We start from the raw sequence: 15,852 nt of genomic DNA, 5'->3' as shown, positions 1-15,852 counted from the left end.
ACGGCCTCCCGGCGGCGCGCCCGTGCCTCCGCCATGCGGGTTGAGGGCACGAAGCAAGGGCGCACGCCCAGCTCGCGCGGTTCCTCTCGGCCCCGGATGTGACTGTTTGGCTGAGGCGCCTCCCCCCACTACGCTAGATGGGATTGGGCGCCCACGGGTGAGGTCATCACCAGGCGCCTAGGAGAGAAGCTGGAAGCGCAGGTATGAGGCTGTCGCCGGTGGGTTCCGGGCTATCATCCGGTGCCTTTTCTCTTTTTTAATCTAGTGGTTTCGCGTCGGCTTTTCTGGACCACTTTTCCTATAAGTTTTCGCTGAGTCATTTGGGTCCCTGCTTCACCTTTCCAATCTAACGCATGAAATTTCCCTCTCCTTATTAGTCAGTCCTTCGGCAGGTGAGGTCGTGTTTTTCTGGTCAGGCCCTCTTGTTCTCTCTTAGTATCAGTGCTTATCAGAACGTGTGTCCCAGCGTATATACAGCATGTGAGGTCGCCACATTTGAACACCTTCCCCACCCCCCCCACCCCCCAGTGTTTGGATAACCTTAAAGTGCCGTTTAAGTGCTTATTAAGTGCTACATTCTTTTGGACAAAATGTGGCTTTTCCTAGTCTTTCCTACTAACTCACGATTGGTAGGCGAATTAAAGCAGTGTGTTTTTAACTAATGAGACATTCCAATAGGGAGAATGACATGGAGGCTATAATTATAGAAGGCTTCTTGGAAGGGAAAGTTTCAGCATTATTTAGTCATATTGCGTTTTCCTAGGTGGCCAGAACGTTTTCTGACAGCCTTTAAAGAATGCTTGGTACGAGAAAATAATATCTATCATGTAAGCCAGGCAACCTACTGAGGCCCTTTACAGGGGTGTTTATATAACTCTCTAAACAACTATGAGATAATTATTATAATAATAGGTTTCACAGATTCCTTTAGTAGTCAATTCCACTGTCTTGCCTTTACGTAGTAAGGAATCTTTCCAAAAGCTCCCTTGCTGTGTATAGTCAATTTCTTGTTCTCCAGTAAAAACAAAAGAACAGCACCTACCATCTCTACTCTCTGATGGGTGGTGTTTGGTTATTACTTGCCAGTCCCTTCTTCCCAGATGTTTTTTCCTCCAAGCTTAGTAACCCAGATTCTTTTCATTCTTACTAGTGCCAGTACCCAGCCCTTCAGCCACTTCGGTTGCTGTCTAGCTTCTCCACATCGAGACCAACTTTGGAAAACTCAAACATGTCAAGAAAAGTTGACCTATACTTATTACAGTGATAGTGACTATCACATTATTTAGATCTCAGGCTTCGGAGTTTTATTTATTATTCATTTTTCAGCTTTCAGCCATCAAAGGAAGACGGTCCGAGATTTGTCTGGAAAGGCACTGAAGTTTCTTTTACAGCTTCAAGGATAAGTAGAGTCAGTCCATCCAAGAAGGGAACAAAGAACAGACAGAATGAATAGCTTTAAAGGCACAGACACTTGAAAAGGACAAATGGATACATGGATGTATGACAGGAGTAAGTGTTTAGAGTAGAGAGCATTCAGTTATTAAAGACATTGCCCTCTATCCTGTCTGCCATGGTGTGAGGTAGAGCCTTTGAAGGATCTGATGAAATAATTCTGGCACATCTTGTCCACTCAGGTGACTTTTTGAGGCAAAGTACCCCCCAAGTGGCCCAGGTAGGATTTCAAAGTAGGAAAAGATTTCCTTTATCACTACCTCCTTTTCTTTCTTGCCTGCTCATCACCCTCCTGATCATGTCCCCTCCGCCATGTTCAGTACCCTTTTTCTGCCCTCTCACTGTTTAGAACTTCCGTCTTTGCACTGCACCCTTTATAAAAATGTTCTCATAGTACCCCACCTTCCTCGCCCCCTCTCACTCCATGATCTCATTAGGTGTAAGAAGGAAGGAATCCAGTATCTAATTAAACTAATTCACACTGGGATATGATTAATTACCGTGCTTGACCCTTTAGTCATCTACCTAAGAGAAAAGCTAGTTGACTTGATACCTGAGTGTGGAGATAGTGGCACTTAGCTATTTCCAGGTAGGCTTTCCAGTCCCAGTAAAAGGAAAAACAAGAAACAGTGGCTTGCCAACTCATTTCTGAAAGATTATTTTGATTTAACCCATATGTAGTTAATTTTTCCCGCTACCTCGTACCGCAGCAGTCTGATTGTTTAACACTTTTTGATGGTGATCTTCGAATGTGTTTCAAATAATAACAAATAATTTTAATTTTGTAGACTAAGTAAACAGGTGATCTGGGGGGCTCTCGTTGAATCCCTGATCAATACTCTGCATGATAAAATTAAAAGCCTCAGAATGTATGGATTTCTGGGGCTTTCCCAACTCTTTTTCCTAACGTTCCACATAATAGGTCTCTATTTTAATTTTTCTGACTAGCTAGGTGATCGGTGAATATCATCCATGTGGTGTAGAGATTAGAAGTTTAATTTGCTCTTTACTCTGGTGCATAGAGGTTAAGGTAGAGCTGACCTTGGACTTGTGAGAGTAATAGTCCAAGAGTTACTACTGCTTCCATTATGGAAAAATTTACAGGAACTGTGGTGTTGTCTATAATAGTCTCTTTAAATACAAAATTCATTTATTGCCTAACTTCTCACACTTTGGGGTGGAGTTTAACCAAATGTATCTTTAAAATTGAGTTAATCTTTTCTGGAAAAGAGTTATATTAGGAAGAAAACCTGCTAAAACTTTTGTCTGCTAGTCAGCATTTACTTAGGTCCCTTGTGAGTAGATTAGTGATGGAGAAATAGAAGTACTAGAAACCCTGCCTCATTCTTGTCTTAGCAAAAACCTAATATATCCCAACAGGGATCCAAAACCTATATGGACACAAAATCCTAAAGCTGTAGGGGGCAGACTTCTGGACTTTAAAGTTAATTCACTGTAGAAAAATTAAAACTCTGACTTAGGAAATAAGTGGTCAATACCCTAAAGATTCATGACAGAGTTAAATAAAACTATTTGTAACTTTTCAGTGATTAATTCAAATTTCATATTTTAAGGTAGGATATTGTATTTATCATATAAGTCAATAGTCACCACAAATGACAGTTTCTAAGCCTAAATAATATTAATACCTTTCATTTTAAATTGTGTTAAGTGTCCTTTTTCCTTGGTTTATCTGGAACATTTGGCAAAAGTCTTTGTTATTTAACTATTTCAGTACCTGTTGGCAAAAATCAAACCACCAGAGTTCCCTGTCTTTATCTCCCTTTGAGTTATTTCCTCTCCAAACCTCTCCTTTAAAACTTGTTTCAGTCTCTATTTAATTAGTTTCCTCTGTTTACTAATTGAGTGCTTCTGCTGAAATTTAAAAATGTATCTTTTTGTCTTTTTTCCATTTTATCTGTATGAAAATTGCTGATTTTGTGATCTTGTTTCTGTTACTTCGATTACTATTAGATTGGTGATTTTTTGCAGTCTAGTTAGTGATTTTGTATGTGTGTGTGGCTAAAAGTGGAGGAAATAACCTTTGTGTTGGGAATAGAAATTTTAGGCAGATCACCAGATTATTTTAAAATTATTTTCAAAACAATTTTAGGAAATTTACCTCTGTACAATTGAACTAAATTCAGGTATTGTATCTGAAAATAGTAAAGCAACTATGGCAGTTTCTTACTAGATAAATTCTCCCTTGTCTTGTGGAATGAAAAATTAAATTTATCTAGATAGATTTGTTTGCTTCCTTTTGACCACTTAGAGTTGTAGAAATTGCCCCTATTTCCTTTTTCGCTTTGCACAGGAGGTAGTTACGAGAGGGGGTAGTATTATGTGGCAGTTACAATTATAGGTACAGGCTGCCTAGCGTTCAGGAAACTAAATTTTGCACATAAGTACTACTGTTATATAAGTTCAAGTAGGTGATAATGTGATTAAAAATATGTGAATATATTTAGAAGCAGTAATGAATTATTAGCAGCTTTCTAATAATCGTTTTCTGCACTTTCAAAGAATACTAACAAGTTAAACCTGTTGTCAAGTAGAATTGTTGGAAAAAGGTCTTCATTGTTTAGAAGTTTAGGATCCCTTTATATTAGATCCCAAGTACAAATCCTAAGAGCCAGGTGACTTTGGGAAAATTATTTAACATTTCTGAGACTCAGTTTTATTACCTGTAAAATGGAATAATATTTACCAATCAGAAGTGTTGTTTTGAGAATAAAATTAAATAATGTACTGAATTAGTCTCCGATGGTAAGACCCAAGGGTTTGCATTTTTAACCAGTTCCCCTGATGATTACTGGTGTAGTACAGGTTCTCAAATTCTAGCATACATCAGAATCACCTGGAGGGCTTGTTAAAACACATTGCTGGGGGCTTCTCTGGTGGCGCAGTGGTTGAGAGTCCTCCTGCCGTTGCAGGGGACACGGGTTCGTGCCCCGGTCCGGGAAGATCCCACATGCCGTGGAGCGGCTGGGTGCGTTAGCCATGGCCGCTGAGCCTGTGCGTCCGGAACCTGTGCTCCGCAACGGGAGAGGCCGCAGCAGTGAGGGGCCCGCGTACTGCAAAAACAAAACAAAACGAAACAAAACAAAAAGCACATTGCTGGGTGCCAACCCCAGAGTTTTGATTCAGTGGGTCTAGAGTGGGGTCCAACAATTTATATTTCTAACAAGTTCCTAGGTGGTGCTAATGCTCCTGGAGACTACACTTTGAGGACCATTTGTGTAGTATATATGATGCCACTTTGACTAGCCTAATAAAAGTAAGAAAAGTGACAGTGGTAATATTTGTTGAGCCCTCATTATGTACCAGGCACTGTTATATGTGCTTGACATTTATTATGTCATTTAATCCGATCTGATCCTGTGAAATGGATGTTATTATTACCCCCATTTTATCGAGAATGAAAGTGAATTATAGAGAGATTCAGTAATGTGCCCAAAGTTGCCCAGCTGATAGGTAATAGAGCTATTCAAACCCAGAGAGTCTAGTTCCAGGGCTCATTCTCTATAAACATTATTCAGATAAAGGATATAACCTGATGATTGTGCAGCCCTTTCTTCAAAAGGATTTTTCTTAATTTAAAATAAATATATTTATTGTTTATTCTTATGTGAGCCTCACATCAAAGGCTGGAGGACCAGGCTTACCTGTGCCCCTGATTGCAAGGAAAGCCCATGTAGGCATGTGCCAGCCAGGTGCACCACAATCTTGTGTTCAACTAGGCTTTGTAGGCTTGATCTTCAAATGTCTTTTTTTATTGATTGAGTTTTTTCGATGTCTTTTAATATTTAAATGAAATACTGCTTATTGAATATGTCTCTCGTGAAGTTCTCAGATAAAACACGAGATTATAATTTTTCCCCCTTCTTCACAGAGTCACCTGAGCCATTATGGCAGTCAAGTGGACTGGTGGACATTTTTCTCCTGTTCTCTGCCTGAATGCAAGTCAAGAAGGGCTAGTGGCTTCTGGAGCAGAAGGTGGAGATCTCATGGTTTGGGGTGAAGATGGGACTCCATTAGGACACACACGCTTCCAAGGGGCAGACGATGTTACCAGTGTCTTATTCGCTCCCTCCTGCCCCACCAAGCTCTATGCCTCGCATGGAGAAACCATTAGCATACTGGATGTCAGGTCTCTCAAAGGATCCTTGGACGATTTTCATGCGAATGAAGAAGAAATCAACTGTGTTTCACTGAATGAAACTGAAAACCTTCTGGCTTCTGCTGATGACTCCGGAACAATCAAAATCCTAGACTTGGAAAATAAGAAAGTTAGCAGATCACTGAAGAGACATTCCAATATCTGTTCTTCTGTAGCTTTTCGGCCTCAAAGACCTCAGAGCCTGGTGTCATGTGGACTGGATATGCAGGTGATGTCTTGCAGAGAGTACTTGGGTAATTTCTAGATGCAATTTGGTAACAGAATCAAATTATTAATTGGGCTAAATATATCTTTCCATTTTCTATTCTCTACTAACATGTCTTATGTATTTTATGAACCATAAGCTTTACTTCTACTGCATGTTTAATGCTAACTTGACAAAGTTTAGTAGATTTGATTCACAGAGTAATTATTAATCTTTTACTGTTCCTTTCTCTATGCTTTAAGACATTCCTAAAACATGAGAATTCAAATATTTGATTCTAAACATCTGTTTAAACAAAGTCATGCTAAAGTCAGAGTTTATCACCCACTCTCTACAAAGTCTGTTGTTTAAAAAAACAAAAGTTGGAGGGCCTGGATCTATTATTGTTTTTACTCTAAAAATCACTGGAGTGAGAATAGTCATGGCTTCTCTTTGGTGAGCATTTACTACTTCCCACTGCTTTACATTTACTACTTCCCACTGCTTTATTGTTTAGGGGCTCCCCCAGCACTGTTCTAGGCATTTAATCTACATTCCCAACTATATATTAGTATCTTCTAAGACTTGTGGCCACTTCTTGGCCAGTGGTCTTTACCATTCCCTCCTCTACCCTCCACACCTCCTTATAATTTAGAAATAATGAGGCTAATTTTAGTTGTTGTCACTATGACTGCCAGCCCCTCCCCCGAAACTATTGGCATTTAGTAGGAAGAATTGGTAGTTGTCCTGCAGTGCTGGGGCAGCCCCTAAACAATAAAGAATTGTCCGACCAAAAATTTGTAGTGCCTCTATTGAGAATCATTTATACCTACAAGGCTTAGTGACCCCATAACCTCTAAACTCCTTTTCTCCTAGGTCTTGTCCAAAACTTTAATAAACCTCCTACATTTTCTGTCCTAGTGGAGATAATTGCTTACTTGGTTGGGCAGAAAGACCTACACAACCAGTCAGATATCTGTTTTAAGTAGGCAGATTGTACAGTGTCTCTTTGACTAGTCATTCTTTCATCCTTAAGCTATACCAGTTTTCAATCACTGGTTCATTAACTACTAGGCATGGCAATAAACAATTAGGTGTGCAGCAATCACAGATTAGATAAGAAGCAGGCACCCAGAATTTACCATTTTACCTCCAGTTCTAGATGAGAATGTTTAGTGGCAGGCAGCTGCTAGAGAACAGGATAGGAAATAAATGTTTTGTGAGAAGAAGGCTTAGGTAATTTCTTTTCTTTTTTTTTTCTTTTTTTTTGGTAATTGCATTTTGATTTGACTGTCAAGAATTGCTAAAAATACACTGTAGATTAACTTCTGCATTGGGTTGTGATGTAACAACAGTGGCTAAGATAATACAGCCAGGCTTTTAAAAAATTACTTCTTTAACTGAAGTTGAAACTATAATTTCTTCCAATTTATCAGTATTTCTTAAAACCTGGTTATCTGGTATTTTTCTAAACCTTAAGAATAGCTAGTCTATGGGGGAGTCCAAGAATGTAGGCATAATAGTGGAAGGGAGTTCTTAACAGATTAATGATGAGTTATTTCTCTCTGAACAAGTGTGTTTTATCTCAAGGCAGGAATTGAATTATTGCCACATAAAATAGATGGGTTCAACACACCTATCTTTGTTATTATACAAGTTATAAAAATTATACCCTTTGATTTAGATAGGTTTAAATAGGCAGTGCGGGCTTCCTTGGTGGTACAGTGGTTAAGAATCCGCCTGCCAATGCAGGGGACATGGGTTTGAGCCCTGGTCCAGGAAGATCCCACATGCCATGGAACAACTAAGCACATGCGCCACAACTGCTGAACCTGCGCTCTAGAGCCCAAGAGCCACAACTACTGAGCCCGTGTGCCTAGAGCCTGTGCTCTGCAAGAAGAGAAGCCACTGCAATGAGAAGCCCACGCACTGCAACGAAGAGCAGCCCCCACTCACCGCAACTAGAGAAAACCCGTGTGCAGCAACAAAGACCCAATGCAGCCATAAATAAATAAATAAAATTTTATAAATAAAAAATAAAATTAAATAGGCAATGCTTACTGAAAGAGGCAGGGACCTTAAGAATGAAGTATGATTTATTAAGACACTTGAGACTGCTTAATCTTTTATTAAATAGGCCCAAAATAATAGTCATAATATATGTATAAGGTATAAAAAATAACATTAAACAAATACATGTGTACCACCACTCAAATATAGTTTTTTCTTATAAGGACCTTTGGAAATTTGAAGCCATCATGAATTTCTGTAGCATACAGATTGGTTTTCTTTCTCTCTCATTTCCACATTTGAAAATAAATGGTTCAAAGATTTGTTCTTTCTGGAGTTTGAAAGATCTCTAGTACAGAACTTAAGGACTGGGACAGTAGAGGAGCCTTTTTTTTTACCCCCTTGAAAATGAATCTTTTATGTGGAAAGGAATGTTTTTGTAGGAGAAATTTTTGAGCAGGGTCACTTTGATATGCTTGCATTCACTTCTGAACATTTGCCAGTTGTCCACTTTCTCTCCCTTTGACGTTTTATTGGACCTTAAGCCCTGAACACTTGTATACTTTTCCTTCAAATCAATTTTCTTTAATATTCTTTTCCTTACCTCTCTTGCTTAGGGTGATACTGCTTGATCAGGTGGTTGAGAAATTGTGAGATACCTTGGACTCTTGGGCAGTTGGGAAGAGTAAGGAAGTACAAAGGGAATGTCCAGGCAGGAACAATTTGGGAATCTTCAACACTTGGAAATGACTGCTGGGTTGGTACAATTTGAAATGGCTATTAACACGTTTAGATGATTTAAGTAAATACAAAAATGTTTAAGCTGCTGAAAACACTTTGGGTGTAGTTCATGTTTGGATGTCTTAGGGCAGAAAATATAATCCAGGCATTATGGGGCTATGTGAAAAAGAATTTGGGGATACCTGCCATACAGTTAAGCTAGTATATTTTGGAATGTCCATTTTCCTTGTGTTCAGGTTTTTTATAGAGATTGTTGCCATGTCAAGTTTTTTTTTTTTTTTTTGGCTGCATTGGGGCTTCGTTGCTGCACACGGGCTTTCCCTAGTTGCAGTGAGTAGGGGCTACTGTTGGTTGCAGTGTGCGGGGCTTCTCATTGTGGTTGCTTCTCTTGTTGCGGAGCGCGGGCTACAGTAGTCGTGGCGCATAGACTCTAGAGTGCAGGCTCAGTAGTTGTGGTGCACGGGCTTAGTTGTTCCGTGGCATGTGGGATCTTCCCGGAACAGGGATCAAACCCACATCCCCTGCATTGGCAGGTGGATTCTTAACCACTGTGCCACTAGGGAATTCCCTCAAGTTTTATTACTCATTCATTTTTGTTATATTTTCTTATTTTTAAAATTTTACTTTATTTCAATTTATTAGTATTTTGGCTTCACCCATATGTATAACAATTGGTGGCCTCTTGGTATAATGTTATAAATCCAATCCAAAGAGATTTTCAGTGTTTTCCCTAGTATAAGCAGAATATAAGTGTTACTAGATGTTGCTTCTTTTGAAAGTAGGCCGAGTTAAAGGAAGTTACCTTGAATAGAAAACCAAATCCTTAATATAATCAACAGTAGTAATCTTGTCAATTCAGATCTGTGCTTTTGACTAAAGAAGGTCATGCTTATCCTAGTGTCCATTTTAAATTGTGAGTAATAATTCAGGGATAGTACTAGGGGGTAAAATACAGCTGTCTGTTTTCTCTGAAAGTATGAAGAATATTTTCTTTTTCAAATTGGTTGCTACGGGAAGAAAATTGCTAGATAATAGAGTAAAATCAGTTCACAGAGTTTATTGTTTTGTTTTAATCAGTTTTTAATTAGCATTTAATTTAAATTCGCTTAGTAGGTCCAAGATCATGGTAGGGACCAAGAACAAAAAACTAAGTAAAGTTGAAACTGTGATTAAAAATCTTCCAAAAAACAAAAGCCCAGGACCAGATGGCTTCACAGGCGAATTCTATCAAACATTTAGAGAAGAGCTAACACCTATCCTTCTCAAACTCTTCCAAAATATAGCAGAGGGAGGAACACTCCCAAATTCCTTCTACGAGGCCACCATCACCTTGATACCAAAACCAGACAAGGATGTCAAAAAGAAAGAAAACTACAGGCCAATATCACTGATGAACATAGATGCAAAAATCCTCAACAAAGTACTAGCAAACAGAGTCCAACAGCACATTAAAAGGATCATACACCATGATCAAGTGGGGTTTATTCTAGGAATGCAAGGATTCTTCAATATACGCAAATCTATCAATGTGATAAACCATATTAACAAATTGAAGGAGAAAAACCATATGATCATCTCAATAGATGCAGAGAAAGCTTTTGACAAAATTCAACACCCATTTATGATAAAAACCCTGCAGAAAGTAGGCATAGACGGAACTTTCCTCAACATAATAAAGGCCATATATGACAAGCCCACAGCCAACATCATTCTCAATGGTGAAAAACTGAAAGCATTTCCACTAAGATCAGGAACAAGATAAGGTTGCCCACTCTCACCACTCTTATTCAACATAGTTTTGGAAGTTTTAGCCACAGCAATCAGAGAAGAAAAGGAAATAAAAGGAATCCAAATCGGAAAAGAAGAAGTAAAGCTGTCACTGTTTGCAGATGACATGATACTATACATAGAGAATCCTAAAGATGCTACCAGAAAACTACTAGAGCTAATCAATGAATTTGGTAAAGTAGCAGGATACAAACTTAATGCACAGAAATCCCTGGCATTCCTATACACTAGTGATGAAAAATCTGAAAGTGAAATCAAGAAAACACTCCCATTTACCACTGCAACAAAAAGAATAAAATATCTAGGAATAAACCTACCTAAGGAGACAAAAGACCTGTATGCAGAAAATTATAAGACACTGATGAAAGAAATGAAATATGATACAAATAGATGGAGAGATATACCATGTTCTTGGATTGGAAGAATCAACATTGTGAAAATGACTCTACTACCCAAAGGAATCTATAGATTCAATGCAATCCCTATCAAACTACCACTGGCATTTTTCACAGAACTAGAACAAAAAATTTCACAATTTGTATGGAAACATAAAAGACCCCGAACAGCCAAAGCAATCTTGAGAACGAAAAACGGAGCTGGAGGAATCAGGCTCCCTGACTTCAGACTATACTACAAAGCTACAGTAATCAAGACAGTATGGTACTGGCACAAAAACAGAAAGATAGATCAATGGAACAGGATAGAAAGCCCAGAGATAAACCAACACACATATGGTCACCTTATCTTTGATAAAGGAGGCATGAATGTACAGTGGAGAAAGGACAGCCTTTTCAATAAGTGGTGCTAGGAAAACTGGACAGGTACATGTAAAAGTATGAGATTAGATCACTCCCTAACACCATACACAAAAATAAGCTCAAAATGGATTAAAGACCTAAATGTAAGGCCAGAAACTATCAAACTCTTAGAGGAAAACATAGGCAGAACACTCTATGACATAAATCACAGAAAGATCCTTTTTGACCCACCTCCTAGAGAAATGGAAATAAAAACAAAAATAAACAAATGGGACCTAATGAAACTTCAAAGCTTTTGCACAGCAAAGGAAACCATAAACAAGACCAAAAGACAACCCTCAGAATGGGAGAAAATATTTGCAAATGAAGCAACTGACAAAGGATTAATTTCCAAAATTTACAAGCAGCTCATGCAGCTCAATAACAAAAAAACAAACAACCCAATCCAAAAATGGGCAGAAGACCTAAATAGACATTTCTCCAAAGAAGATATACAGACTGCCAACAAACCCATGAAACAATGCTCAACATTAATCATTAGAGAAATGCAAATCAAAACTACAATGAGATATCATCTCACACCGGTCAGAATGGCCATCATCAAAACATCTAGAGGACTTCCCTGGTGGCGCAGTGGATAGGACTCTGCGCTCCCAATGCAGGGGGCCTGGGTTCTATCCCTGGACAGGGAACTAGATTCCACATGCATGATGCAACTAGGGAGCTTGCGTGCCACAACTAATGAGCCCACGTGCTGCAGCTAAGGAGCCCTGGAGCCACAACTAAGGAGCCCGTCTGCCACAACTAAGACCTAGTGCAACCAAATAAATAAATAAATATATTTAAAGAAAAAAACATCTAGAAACAATAAATGCTGGAGAGGGTGTGGAGAAAAGGGAACACTCTTGCACTGCTGGTGGGAATGTGAATTGGTTCAGCCACTATGGAGAACAGTATGGAGGTTCCTTAAAAAACTACAAATAGAACTACCATATGACCCAGCAATCCCACTACTGGGCATATACCCTGAGAAAACCAAAATTCAAAAAGAGTCACGTACCAAAATGTTCATTGCAGCTCTATTTACAATAGCCCGGAGATGGAAACAACTTAAGTGCCCATCATCGGATGAATGGCTAAAGAAGATGTGGCACATATATACAATGGAATATTACTCAGCTATGAAAAGAAACGAAATTGAGCTATTTGTAATGAGGTGGATAGATCTAGAGTCTGTCATACAGAGTGAAGTAAGTCAGAAAGAGAAAGACAAATACCGTATGCTAACACATATATATGGAATTTAAGAAAAAAAAATGTCATGAAGAACCTAGGGGTAAGACAGGAATAAAGACATAGACCTACTGGAGAATGGACTTGGGGATATGGGGAGGGGGAAGGGTGAGCTGTGACGAAGCGAGAGAGAGGCATGGACATATATACACTAACAAACGTAAGGTAGATAGCTAGTGGGAAGCAGCTGCATAGCACAGGGATATCAGCTCAGTGCTTTGTGACCGCCTGGAGGGGTGGGAGGGAAGGAGACACAAGAGGGAAGAGATATGGGAACATATGTATACGTATAACTGATTCACTTTGTTATAAAGCAGAAAGTAACACACCATTGTAAAGCAATTATATCCCAATAAAGATGTTAAAAAAAAAAAAAAAGATAAGTATACCAGGATGTCAAATTAGTCAACAGACTTGTTTAGAATTTCTGCTCTTTTCTCCAGGTACTATGCTAGGCATTAGCAAAGATGAATTAAATCTCAAGAAACTGAAAAGCTAGTAGTATATGTCAATTAATAGAACAGGGATTAAATATGGGAAAGAGAGAAGGGGGCTGGAATAGTTGGGAAAGCCTTCCTAGAGGGACACAATTTGAGCTCTGCCCCTAGGATGAGTAATTTGGGTAATGTGAAAGGAAAGGAAAAGCATTCCAGATAAAAATGATTTCAGTGGTATTCTAGTTTAGTTTATTTAGTTGATAGGTATTTTTACTTTAACAAGCATAGACGAAAATTAATAAATTTCATAATCTTCAATTTTACCTGCAGAGATCAGGGTAGAATGACTCAAAGAAACTGGCATCTGCTTAAGAATTTGGATTACACTTTAATGGGTTTGTTAATCAAAAGTTACTCAGGATCTTGTTTTCTAAATTCTATCTTCCTTACTGCCCACTGGCATTCTAGTTTTGGCACCAGGGTTGCATCCCACTGGCATGTCGTGGTGCCATCTGAATTTTTTTTTTAATATTGCTGGAAATGTATCCTAGTAATCATTCTCAGACTACTTTGATGATTTTGTTAGAAGTGGAATAAGCATGTTAGTTAAACAAACTGACTAGAATCGTAACTATGTAACTTCCTCTTATTTAAAGGTGATGCTGTGGAACCTTCAGAAAGCCCGGCCACTCTGGATTACAAATTTGCAGGAGGATGATACAGAAGAAATGGAAGACCCACAATCACCTGGTCAGCTTCTAAACCCTGCCCTAGCCCACTCTGTGTCTGTGGCATCATGTGGCAATATTTTTAGTTGTGGTGCAGAAGATGGTAAGATTCGAATCTTTAGGGTGATGGGAGTCAAGTGTGAACAGGAACTGGGATTTAAGGGCCACACCTTAGGGGTATCCCATGTCTGCTTTCTGCCAGAATCCTATTTGCTGCTTACTGGAGGGAATGATGGGAAGATAATGTTGTGGGATGTAAGCAGTGAAGTTGAGAAAAAACAGAAGAGTCCTATAAAACATACCCACAAGAAGAAAACCAAAAGGGCAGCTTATACCAAGCAGGGTGGAAACACTCATGCTTCAGCAGCAGGTGAAGACGAACATGGCAAAATTTTACCAAAGTTAAGTATTGAACATGGAGAAAAAGTGAACTGGCTCTTGAGTACAAAAATAAAGGGATACCAAAATATATTGGTAGCTGATCAAACTAATTGTATATCTGTATATCCTTTAAAAGAATTTTAAATCCAATAAAACATTTGAAAAACTGCAGAACTTTTTATGGGTTAAAAAAAATCCTGATTCTTTGTTTGGACTATTTGTCATATGTGGAAATAATACCATTCCATCATATAAATTTTAAAACATTTGAGCAAAAGGAGATAATTGGGTAACACTTGTTATAGTAAATGACATATTAAAATTTGGAGAATGAGAAATAATATTCACTGAGTACTGATTGTGTACCAGCCATTTTACATGTTTCCTTTCTTATTCCAAATCAGTGAAGTGGGTTACTTTGTTCATTTTTTGCCACAGGAATCAAGACTCAGAGATGTTAAGTAACCTGAGGATCCAAGAAAATTGCAGGCACGATTACTTACCTGCAAAGGATCTTCATTGTCTTGTCAAGCCTCCTGCCATAGGGAAGCCCACATCCTGATCCAAATATGGTCACCACATTAGTTATAACATTAGTAGTTTCTGATCCTAGGATGTCATGAGGAACTTTACCAAGTTGAAAGAGGAAACCTGTTCTTGCTTGTTCTATGTAAAGCCCAGAAGGCTTTGCTGACAATCACCTTTTGCCATTTCTAAGAAAAGTGTTCCAGGTCAAATCAGTTTAGGATATTACGAAGCAATCCAGGCTGTGGTGCTGATGGGACCAAGAATAAGCTGAAGTTATGAATAAGCAGAAACTGACTAAGCAGAAGATGTAAGGTAGATAGAAGAGGTAGAGAAGAGAAGCCAAGACTGTGTAGAGAGTAAGTTTTCTTTTCATCGTGCCCTGGATTGCTGATTTCTCTGCATGTTCTTTCAGCTTCTGCTTAAATTGCCTACTCTCATATTCAAAGGTTTAAAGAGAGATTCTGATTGTTGGTTACCATTATCCTTGTTTGTGGAGAACTCTTTGATAAGCTCAATTTTAGTCAGAATGTTTGCTGCAGATGACAGAAACCAAACTCAAATTGACTTAAGGGAATAAAAAGGAATTTATTGGCTCATGTAACTGAGAAGTCCAAGGATAATCAGGCTTGTACTGCTGAGGTAGCTAAGCTGAAAGGATGTGAGTCTTATAGGTGCCTCACCTGTGAAAAGTCTTTCCTAGGGATGGAGTGAGAGAATCCTCACAGTAATGTTGAGCCTGGAACCAGCCATGCCTGAAACAAGTTATTTCTGGAGCCTTTTTTTTTAACTTGTGACTAAAAGTGTCCTGACCAATTAAGTGGGTGGTCAGTAAATATTGTTTAGTGATCTCACTTAAAATTTAAAGCAAGGAGAATACCATCTTGGCCCTAAAAAATTCATTGACAAGGACCTTGGCCTGAGTATTGACAGAAACAAGTTTCTAATCCCAGCAATGGGCAAAGTTCTTGGCCATTCTGGGCCTTGATCTCCTTTCTTGAAAGCGAAGGGTTGAATTAGACATCCCCTAAGGTCCTTTCCATGCCACTGTTTTATGAAATGAAAACATTGTCATAATACTGTGTTTATCCAGTGATTCTAATATTTATTAAAATGTCAGTAAAGACTCATTATCATGGGCAATCGCTGGAGATTTAGAGGAATCTTTTGAAAAATTACCCAAGTACAGCATCATCTTAGCTATTGAGCCTGAATAATGTTATGGGAACAAGGTAAGAAGTATTTAAACCAGGATTGATTTTTTTTTTTAATTGAAGTATAGTTGATTTAGTGTTGTGCTAGTCTCTGCTGTACAGCAAAGTGACTCAGTTATACACATACATACATTTTTTTATATTCTTTTCCATTATGGTTT

General features: G+C 38.6%; 1 protein-coding gene across 5 annotated transcripts; it reads left to right on the top strand.

Moving 5' to 3' along the window:
- The first annotated feature begins 38 nt into the window (after nucleotides 1-38).
- On the top strand, nucleotides 39-14,283 carry WDR53 (WD repeat domain 53). Of its 5 annotated transcripts, XM_027107896.1 has the most exons (4): nucleotides 52-201; nucleotides 5,345-5,840; nucleotides 13,500-13,674; nucleotides 13,774-14,123. In XM_027107896.1, exons 2-4 carry the CDS (start codon nucleotides 5,361-5,363, stop codon nucleotides 14,094-14,096), a joined length of 978 nt encoding a protein of 325 aa, XP_026963697.1. In that variant the 5' UTR covers nucleotides 52-201; nucleotides 5,345-5,360; the 3' UTR covers nucleotides 14,097-14,123. The 5 variants fall into 5 exon arrangements, with proteins under 5 accessions (XP_026963713.1, XP_026963697.1, XP_026963690.1 ...); XM_027107889.1 differs by having other exon boundaries at nucleotides 13,500-14,283; XM_027107923.1 differs by lacking the exon at nucleotides 13,774-14,123 and having other exon boundaries at nucleotides 5,345-5,865; nucleotides 13,500-13,672.
- The last annotated feature ends 1,569 nt before the right edge of the window (nucleotides 14,284-15,852 follow it).

This window comes from Aethalodelphis obliquidens, unplaced genomic scaffold, assembly GCF_003676395.1.
Source record: "Aethalodelphis obliquidens isolate GAN/ISIS:26980383/991018 unplaced genomic scaffold, ASM367639v1 scaffold1, whole genome shotgun sequence".
Classification (NCBI taxonomy): domain Eukaryota; kingdom Metazoa; phylum Chordata; class Mammalia; order Artiodactyla; family Delphinidae; genus Aethalodelphis; species Aethalodelphis obliquidens.
The sequence above is the reverse complement of the archived record's forward strand: the minus strand, read 5'-3'. Positions and strand labels throughout refer to the sequence as shown.

Excerpts from the sequence above, each read along its gene's own strand:
- WDR53 (XM_027107889.1), top strand. The coding sequence starts at position 5,361 with ATGGCAGTCAAGTGGACTGGTGGACATTTTTCTCCTGTTCTCTGCCTG. Across the intron at positions 5,841-13,499 it reads CATGTGGACTGGATATGCAG|GTGATGCTGTGGAACCTTCA; the intron begins GTGATGTCTTGC and ends TCTTATTTAAAG.